Here is a 10,295-nt window from a genome sequence, read left to right on the forward strand (position 1 = left end):
GCGTACAATTTAATCCGTTTTTAAATTACTTTTTTTGGCTAAATTTTAGCTAAGTACTTTGTTTTTTTTAAGGAAATGAAATTTTAAGTTGACTTTTTTTTCTGCTGATTTTAGATAAAAATTTACAATTTTGTATTTTTAATTCAAGATTCATTTGCGAGTGTCGCTCAGAGAATTTATTATCTACTTATAATTATATATATATATATAATTTTCGATCCAAAATTCAGACTTGTTCGCCTCTTTGCGAGAAACTGTAGAATTTTATTTGTTTGTGTAAAAAAAAGAAATTAATCGAAAATAAATCATTCTTTTATATAAAAAGCCTTAGGCTGACGATAAAAAAATGTTTAATGAACTTCAATCTGATGTAGACTTTTATTTTTTCACTGAATTCGTTATCAAAATAATTATTTTTGTGACGTGCTCCGAAAATTTTAGGTTATGTTTATAGTTTTTGGAGTAGAAATGCAGATAGAGAATCGATTGCGAATACAAATTATTGACTTTCTAGTCTTTATTGTATCCGAAATAAGCTATAAAAACTGGTTTCGAATTTATTGAGTTACAAAGAAACTTTTAATTAAGGTAAAAGTAGCATAAACATAACCTTAAATTAATAATTTAATTTTAATTTAATTTAATTAATAATTATAATTAAACCGAATAAGGGTCTAAAGAGTTTTGTTTATACTTTTTGGTAATTAATTTTATATTTCCAAATTTCTTTCTTAATTCTATTTACAAATTACGTTCTAAAATTTTTTTTCGTAAATTAAGTTTTATTTTCAAATTTGAATGTTAACTTCCGTTTTCTGCATACATGTCGCTGCTTCCGTTCAAACATAACCTCAAAATTAAGCTGTTCATTTGACTAACGCAGTACCTGAAAGCCGGCAACCGGTGAAACAAGAAAGAAAAAGATCACCATTTGGCGCCGAATTCTCTCAATGAAAGAAGGTCTGTAAGGAAGTTGTGAAAGGTGCTCCTCTTTTGTGCTTTGGAAATCAACTTTATCCTGTTAAAATAGTGTTTTATATTTATTTTCCATAACGTAAAACAAATAGGAGAACAATGACCGATCTTCCGTTTCGCGTAGAATACGCGAAAAGTGGTCGTGCTGGCTGTAAGGCATGTAAAAATCCAATTGCGAAGGATTCTTTGAGGCTTGCTTCTATTGTACAGGTAAAAAGTCATAGACAAAGAAAAATATTCAATTTTACTTGTATTATTATTTTGTGTTACGTAAAAGTGTTGATGAGATGAATTTCTAACCTATAATTACTTGACAGTGTTTACTCTATATTTTATGCTTTTTAGATTATTCAGAAATTCTTTCAACATTAACTACGCAAAACTTTATTGTTCCTATTTATTTTCTTATTATCTTTTTCAGCGTCTAATTTTCTTTGAATAAAACATAGAATATAATTGAATATCTAAATTTTTACTGCATTGATATTGACTTTTTTCGATTATTTATTTATTTTAGAGTCCGTTCCACGATGGAAAAATGGAAAAATGGTTTCATTCGGCCTGTTTCTTTTCGAAGAATCGTCCAAAAACAACTGGAGATATTGCTCATTTTGATAGCATTCGCTGGGAGGATCAAAATTTCATTAAGGAACAAATTGGTATAATATTAAATTTTATTATTATAATTACAGGCTTGGAACTCATCTACTAAAATTTATTTACTACTTTTTACGATTTGTTATTATTTCAATACTTTTTTTTTATAATTGTGCCAATAAAAGCTACTTTTTTCTTTCCAATATTTAATTTAATTAAAATTAAATAATAATTTAATTTATTTTTGTGCTCTTCAAAAATACTTTACTTATTTAATAGTCTCGACTCTTTGGTAAAAAATCTAAAATTATCGAAAATTAGCAAAAATTCAAAAATCCGAATTTCTTAAAATTCAACATATTTTCCTCTCTTTTATGGGATTTAGCTTCATTATTTTTGTGCTCTTGAAGAATACTTTACTTATTTAATAGTCTCGACTCTTTGGTAAAAAATCTAAAATTATGGAAAATTAGCAAAAATTCAAAAAACCGAATTTCTTAAAATTTAACATTTATCCTTCTTTTTTATGGCATTTAGCTTTAGTCAAAATTTTCTTAATTAATATTAAATTTTTCTCTTATATTCGCTGGGAGAATAAAAATTTCATTAAGAAACAAATTGGTTCCTTTTTTACGATTTGTTACTATTTGGATACTTTTATTACAATTGTACCATTAAAAACTACCTTTTTTTTTAGACAATTTTCATTACTAAAATTCGCTAATAATTAAATAAAAATGTCGCATCATTATTGTAGTAATTAATATTAAATTCTTTGCTTCTATATATTTTTGTGACTCCAAATTTCAGGAGCTAATGCAGGTGGAGGTGCAGTCGATTCAGGAAATTCGAAAGGAAAATCACGAAAGAGAACAAATAACGCAACCCCAACGAATAATAATGATTTCACGGTGGAATACTCGAAATCAAGTCGAGCAAAGTGTCGTGCCTGTGAGGAGGTGATAATTAAGGGAGATGTGAGAATTTCCAAAAAGGATTACGACAGTGAAGAGGGTAGAGCTTTCGGTGGAATTGATCGTTGGCATCATGTTCCTTGTTTTGTGAAAATAAGAAACGATCTTGAATACTATGATGCTGGTAATAATATTCCTGGTTTTAAGAATTTGTCAGGTGAGGATCAGAAAATGGTGAAGACAACGATTCCAAAACTTAAGGAGAGCGAAATTCCTGACGCGAAGAAAATTAAAGTTAAAGATGAACCCGAGGATGCTGCTGAGGAGAAAAAAATGCAAGAGCAAAATAAAAAAATGTTCAAAATTCGTGATAAATTGTCGAAGAATGGTTATACAAGACCGTTTTTAACGCAACTATTGGCTGAGAATGAGCAATTTGTTCCCGAGGGCACGTCAAGTGTAATTATATTATTTGTTTATTAGTCATTTTTAGCATTCATAATAATTTATTTATTTATGCATTTCTTTATTTATCCTAATAATCGTTGTATTCCGTTAGTCTGCCTCGCAATTGAAATTTATTTGGTTCTAATTTCTTTTTCCTATTCTACTTTTTTTTGTTAATTTCTCTTTTTAAATGTCTTGAATTTTCAAATTAATAGAATTCTATAATTTAATGCATTTGAGATTAAATATTAAATTAATTAAACATAATTGCTTTTAATCAAAAATGATACATAAATTTCTATTTTAAATTTTACAATCTAAAACTTAACAAAAACTTATAAATTATTTTAGAAAAAGTCATGTTTATTATTGCGAAATACGGTTTTCTTCAAAATTTATTTTCTAGGAAAAGTTGAATTTTATTTAATTTATTTATTCTTTAAAGAATTTTAGGAAAATTTTTGAAAATAATTGAATTATTTTAAGAAGAATATTATGGAAATTTTTGACAACCAAATTATTTTGAAGAAATTTATGGAAATTTTTTAAAATAATGAAATTCTTTAGAGGAATTTAATTAAAATTGTATTTAGAAATAATTTAAATTTTATAAAGGATTTTATAAAATTTTTGCAAAATAATTGAATTTCTCTAAAGAATTTTATTATTTATGAAAATAATTGAATTTTGGAAATTATTTCTACGAATTTAATTAAAATTTTATTCGAAACAATTGAATTGATATTAAGAATTATATTATTTATGAAAATAATTGAATTTCCGAGAAGAATTTTATTATTTGTAAGAATAATTGAATTTGTGCGTAGAATTTTATTACAATTTTTGTATATAATTGAATTAATTTGACGAAATTAAATAAAAATGTTCTGGTTATTTATATTATTTTTCTTATCAATTTATTTATTTTAATTAATTAAATGTTACTTATTTTTCCAAGCTTCAAGACATGCTGGCGGATGTAATGACATTTGGTGCCTTGGACACGTGTAAACAGTGCGGTGGTCAGTTTAAATTTCAATCCGGAGTTGGATACAAATGCACAGGTGACGTTAGCGAATGGGCTAAGTGCGAGGAAATTGTAGTCAATCCAAAGAGAAGGAAATTCGTCATTCCAAAAGAACTGAAGGAGACTGATAAATTTTTGTAAGTTTTTTTCTTTATAATTTTTTCTTTTTACTTTTTTTTTAATTTATAAATTATAAATTGTCATTTAGATAATTTAAAATGTCATTTAGACAATTTAAAGTGTCATTTAAAATGTTTAAAGTGCCATTTAAAATATTGAAAGTGTCATTTAAACAATTTGAATTGTCATTTAAGAATTGTACCATTTTTGAAATAGGTCGTCATACAAGTCAAAAGTAATGGAAAGAGTCGTCAAAATAACAGCCCCTTCGGTTTCGAGTGCAGTCAAAAAAGAGGACGTGACTGATGGTCCAAAAGTCGATGCCGGACCAAAACCACTTAAAAATATGAATTTCTTGTTCGCCGGACGTCTGAAGAAAGACAAGGAATCATTGAAAACGGATATTCTCCGCTTAGGAGGGAAAGTGGTGACAAAACTCGATGACACTGTCACTGCGGTGATTTCCACCGAGAACGAAGTGGAAAAAATGAGTGCTCGCATTGAAGAAGCTAAGGAACTCGATATACACGTGATTTCCGAGGATTTTGTCGAGGAAGCAAAACCTCTCACCGATTCCGCCGTTGAACTACTTCAACAGAAGAGTATTTGCACCTGGGGTGGTGATCCAACAGTGAGAATTTCAAAATCCGCCGAAAAATCGAATGCAAGTCGAGGCAAGAGTATGTGGGACAAGAAATCGAGTTCGGGAAAAGTGAAATTGCGCATCAAGGGTGGCGGTGCCGTGGATCCGGACAGTAAACTCGAGGATGTTGCCCACGTTTATCAACGTGGCAAAGAAAAGTTCAATGTCAATTTGGGCATCACCGATATACAGAGCAAACGAAACAGTTACTATAAAATGCAAATTCTCAAACACGATTCCAGGGAGAAATATTGGCTGCACAGAAGTTGGGGAAGAATTGGAACGACTATTGGTGGAACGAAGACGACATCAATGTCACTTGAGGAATGTATTAAAACGTTCGAGGAAGTCTATGAGGAGAAGAGTGGAAATTCCTGGCAAAGACGGGATAATTTTGTCAAAGTACCAGGAGCGATGTATCCATTGGATCTTGAATATGGCGACGATGTTGATGACGAAAATGTCTTTCAATCGGAACTCAAGAGTAATTTGAAGAAACCAGTTCAGGATCTGATTAAATTGATATTCGACGTGAAGGCAATGAAACAAGTGATGAAGGAATTTGAAATCGATACGGAAAAAATGCCCCTTGGTAAATTGTCGAAGAAGCAAATCGAAAAAGCCTACGGTGTTCTAACTGATTTGTTGAATTTAATCAAGAATTCGAATCCATCGAGATTGCAGTTGATCGAAGCGTCGAATAGATTCTATACACTGGTGCCACATGATTTTGGTGTTCAGGAGCCGACGATAATTAGTACCGAGGAGGAAATTAAGGCCAAGTCGGAAATGTTGGAATCGTTGATAGAAATGGAAATTGCTTATAATTTGTTGCATGTCAAGTCAGATTCGACTGTACATCCAATTGACGCTCATTACGAGCAACTCAAGTCTGAAATCGATGTTATGAGCAAGGACAGCGAGGAGTTTAAGGTTATTCAGCAGTACGTTAAAAATACTCACGCTGCGACTCATCAACAATATGAATTGGAGATCGAGGATATTTATATTGTCAAGAGACAAGGCGAAGATAGGAGATATAAACCGTTCAAGAAGTTGCATAATCGAAAATTGTTGTGGCACGGTTCGAGAACGACCAATTTTGCTGGTATTTTGTCACAAGGTTTGCGTATTGCTCCACCTGAAGCACCTGTCACTGGTTATATGTTCGGAAAAGGTGAGTTTATCTTTTTTTTTATTTATAAATTTTTATGCACATTCAGATTTTCTCATAATATGTAATTGTGAAAATAAAAAATAAATTATAAAAAATAGTAAAATAATCAAAGAGAAAATAAACTAAAATTAATCTAAATTAATTAAAAAAATTAAATTTTTCGGCATTTTAATGAAATGTTCAAATATTTATTAATTGTTAAACTTTCCTTTTTTCTATAACTTTAAAGGATTGTTTAAATAATTAAAATATTTAAATACATAATTAAAATAATTAGAATAATAATTGAAATAATAAAAATAATAATTATTATTTTCAGGTATTTACTTTGCCGATATGGTCTCAAAATCGGCCAACTATTGTTGCACAAATTCGGCAAATCCAACGGGTCTTCTTCTCCTCTGTGAAGTTGCTCTTGGCGACATGTTCGAACGTTATCAAGCTGAATACATCGAGAAACTTCCAACTGGAAAACATTCAACGTTCGGTCGCGGTCAAACGCATCCGGATCCAACTGTCGTTCACAAGACAAGCGACGGAGTGGAAATTCCTTACGGTCCCGGAATCACAGCAAAATTACCAAAAAAATCCGCTCTCCTCTACAACGAGTACATCGTCTACGATGTCGCTCAAGTCAAATCTCAATACTTGGTCAAGACCAACTTCAAATTCAAGTACTAGAAATCGCAGGTTTTTTTTCACAAACTATATTTTCGTTTAAAAAAAAAATACGGTTAAGATTCCTCTACCTCTTAGTCCTGAACAATTTTCTACCAAACATATATCTGAACAATTAAAAACCAAATTTTTGTTCATAAAATCAAAAACAATTAGAATCTAATTTTTGTTTATTAAATCAAAAATTCAGTTGTTACGATTATTTAAAATCGTCGTCAAGTAAAAATGTCTAAATTCCTTTATTTAGAAAAAGAATTGGAGAACGAAAAAAGTTAGAATAACGATTCAAAGGGCTAAAAGTTGTAACTTATTTTGACTGCACCTCCGATTTTTCTCTGAATACTTCTATTGAAAATTTAAGTGTTTGGTATTTATCTCGCAAAACAAATAATTTTTTTTTTTTAGTAAAAAGACTGAAACATTCAAATAAATGTTGTTACGTCTTTAATTTCGTCTCAAAAATTGTCTCTCTTCAAGTGTTGTTTAAAAAAATCGTGAAAAATTCAAATGTGTACGTTACCCTTAAAAGTAATAAAAAAACCCTTAAAAGAAATTTTACGCAAATTGAGATAAATACAGAAAACACAAAATTTTTTGTTACAAATATTATTGTGAGAAAAATTTTTCCACTTAATCTTAAGAGTTATTCGTAAATTATTTTTGTGTCAATTGTTTTTAAATATTAACGTCGACAGTTAATATTAATAGAAATTAAGTTTTTTGCGGTTTATAATTTATCATGTTTTTTATAATAGAAAACTGCATTTACTATTTTTTGGTAAATAAAAAAAAATATTTCTTTTACTATTGCTTTTATTATTATAAAACATTCTCATAGACGAATTTTTTTTTCATACAAATACAAAGTTCGCGGTTTCCTTCCAAGAATACTTGGCACCAAGATAAATTATAAAACTAACGACTTTTTCAAAAAAAAAAAAATGATGTTTTGCACGATCGTCAAAATTAACAATGATTCTTTTTTTACAGCTGTATTTTGCACTTGAGTGGAAAAAGTCAAAGGGGGGAAGATTTGAACCAGGCGAAATAGTCCAAATTTTAATTGATATTTTTCTCCTTTCCTGCACTAGGTGAAATTAAGCTTTTTTTAATACTCGAAATGGAAATCGTAATAGGATTGATCAAACGTATTAATTCGAATGTAACCGTCCTCTCCGCCTGTTGATATTGTGCGACCATTTGGATGGAATGCTAGGGAATTGATTGGACCGAAATGACCCTTTAGACGGGCGAATTCTTCCTCGAAGACCATGTGGAATAGACGAGCGTCGAATTTTCCTTGTCTTGCCGAGGTCGTTGTTACGTCCATGGCGTCTTGTCCTCCACCCAACACCACCTGAAAGAAAATTAGTTTTATTTTCCTCTTCTATTTCTTTTTTCTTCTCTTTTCTTCTCGAAAGTGTTAATAAAAAAGAAAATAAGAAAATTGTTGAGAAATCCGTAAATCCCGTAAATTTTCTCGAAGTCCGTAAAAGTCAGATTTTTTTTAAAAAAAAAAGGTCCATAAAGTCCGTAATTTGATTGAAAAAAGTTCGTAAATTCTACGATATAACTTGGAGAATTTTTAGAGAAATTACAAATGAATGCAAAAATTAAATTATTTTCAAAAGTAATAAAATTCTTCTCAGAAATTCAATTATGTCCAAAATTTCAATTATCTTTAGAAATAATTAAATTCATCTTCGAAATTCAATTATTTTCAAAAATTTTAATAAATAAAATTCTTGGCAACTTACATGGTCAAGAATTGGAGATATCGTTGCTGAATTCACAGGTCTTTCGGTTTTGTACGTCTTCAGCAACATTAACGAATCACTGTCGAAAAGTTTAGCGGTGTGATCTTTGGATGCAGTGACGAACATGGTTCCATCTTTATTCATCTGCATGTCATTAATTTGTGTCTTGTGTCCCTTGTTGGTGTTTATTTTCTTTCCGGTCTGTAAAATAAATTAAACGAATAGATGGTTTCCTATTTCAACAATATTCGTTATTTTTCTGTTTCGAAAGAATAGAAAACAATTGATGAAGTAGAAAATAGAAATAGAAAAAGTAAAATAAGAATTCAATAGAAAAAGAACATGGAAAATATAAAGAGAAAATACAAATAGATATAAGAATAGAAAAAGAAAATAGGAATAGAAGAAGAAAATAGAAATGAAAGAAAACAAAAATTAAAAAAGAAAATAGAAAAAAATAAAATAGAAATAGAAGAAAGAAAATAGAAAACAAATTGAAAAGAACTATAAAAGAAACTTACAGTGACGTCCCAGATGTTAATAACACCATCCTCATGACCAGTTATGATCGTTTCCTCCAAAGCTCCCCAAAGAACGGCCGAAATTCTAGGACCGTCAATTGAAATTCTGTGAATTGTGTCCTGTTTCGACAAGCCGGCATCGACATTTCTCGTGTCAATGATAAACATTTCGCACTGATGACCAAGTGCCTTGTCAGTACTGTACACCGTCAAATTTCCAGAATAACTGAACGAACACGTTCTCACTGAACTGTTTGTCTCCAGCTTTCCAATAACTTTTCCTAATAATTAAACATTTTTATAGAAAATATTTAAATATATAATTAGAAAATTTTTTATTAATAATAATTACAATACAAATTGTAATTAAAAAATTCATTATTGAATTCCATAAAATTATTTTTTTGAAATAATCGAATTCTCAGAATTTTATTATAATTTCGAAGAATTTGATTGATTCCTGTGTAGAATTTTATAATTCATAAAAATAATTGAATTCTTGAGAAGAACTTAATTTGAAATTTGTGGAAATAATTGAATTGTTTGGTATAAATTTATTAAAACTTTAGAAAATAAAGAATTAAGAGAAGATCTTAATTGAAATTTATGAAAATAATTCAATTGTTTGAAGAAATTTATTAAAGTTTTAGAAAATAAATAATAAATACTTTAAGTGTTTTTTTTTTAATTTTGAATCTGAAATTATTGAAAAAATATTCTTCTAATAAAAAATATAATTACCTGTTTCACAGTCCCAAATCATCAAAGTATTGTCACCACTTCCAGACATAAATCGAGTTGTATCCCAATTAACATCAATGCACCATACCGAACCATTGTGTCCATTAAATGTACCCAATCTCTCTCCATTCAACGAATACCAAACATTTGGTTTTTTATCCTTACTAGCTGAGAATAATAAATCTCCTTCTCTATTGTATTTAATTTTCGTTATCGCACGCTCGTGCCCGTGTAACATCAACGGTTTCTGGAAAATTAAAGCCGATTTCAGTTAAAAAAGCAGAAGATATCAAGTGAAATAAATAATTATTTCCTCTATTTTCAAAAATTTTGGTCTAACAAACTTTTGTTCATTTGTCATTTAATTATTTGACAACCATACGGAATTTCGAGGAAAAATGCAAAATATTTAACAAAATGATAAATTTATAGGTTAGGTAGTCACATGCTCCAAATGTTCTTCTTTAAAAAATAGTTCCTTATTATCCATAAAAGCGAACACTTGTTCAATTTATAAATTTATCAAATACTCACCATTTTGCTATGAAATTATTTAACTACACTGCTAGAATAATAAAGAATAAATATGAAGGATAACAAAAATTGTCAATCAAGAGAGTAGAAAAAAATTCTTCTATAGATGTGAAACAAGATGGGAAAATTGATATTTTCTGGACAAGTTACATTCTTAATTCTGA

The 10,295-nt window shown here is 29.2% G+C and overlaps 2 protein-coding genes across 2 annotated transcripts; one reads left to right on the forward strand and one right to left on the reverse strand.

Annotated features, from left to right (window-relative positions):
- The first annotated feature begins 910 nt into the window (after positions 1-910).
- LOC122500377 (poly [ADP-ribose] polymerase) lies at positions 911-7,146 on the forward strand. The gene is made up of 6 exons (XM_043609282.1): positions 911-1,185; positions 1,493-1,634; positions 2,383-2,945; positions 3,892-4,097; positions 4,297-5,900; positions 6,220-7,146. Exons 1-6 carry the CDS (start codon positions 1,075-1,077, stop codon positions 6,579-6,581), a joined length of 2,988 nt encoding a protein of 995 aa, XP_043465217.1. The 5' UTR covers positions 911-1,074; the 3' UTR covers positions 6,582-7,146.
- Positions 7,147-7,373: 227 nt separating this feature from the next.
- LOC122500379 (eukaryotic translation initiation factor 3 subunit I) lies at positions 7,374-10,270 on the reverse strand. The gene is made up of 5 exons (XM_043609284.1): positions 10,132-10,270; positions 9,598-9,844; positions 8,857-9,137; positions 8,336-8,536; positions 7,374-7,935 (listed from the first exon to the last, which is right to left on the reverse strand). Exons 1-5 carry the CDS (start codon positions 10,132-10,134, stop codon positions 7,687-7,689), a joined length of 981 nt encoding a protein of 326 aa, XP_043465219.1. The 5' UTR covers positions 10,135-10,270; the 3' UTR covers positions 7,374-7,686.
- Between the last annotated feature and the right edge of the window lie 25 nt (positions 10,271-10,295).

The sequence above is a fragment of the Leptopilina heterotoma genome, unplaced genomic scaffold (assembly GCF_015476425.1).
Source record: "Leptopilina heterotoma isolate Lh14 unplaced genomic scaffold, ASM1547642v1 Lhet_183, whole genome shotgun sequence".
NCBI classification, from domain to species: Eukaryota; Metazoa; Arthropoda; class Insecta; order Hymenoptera; family Figitidae; genus Leptopilina; species Leptopilina heterotoma.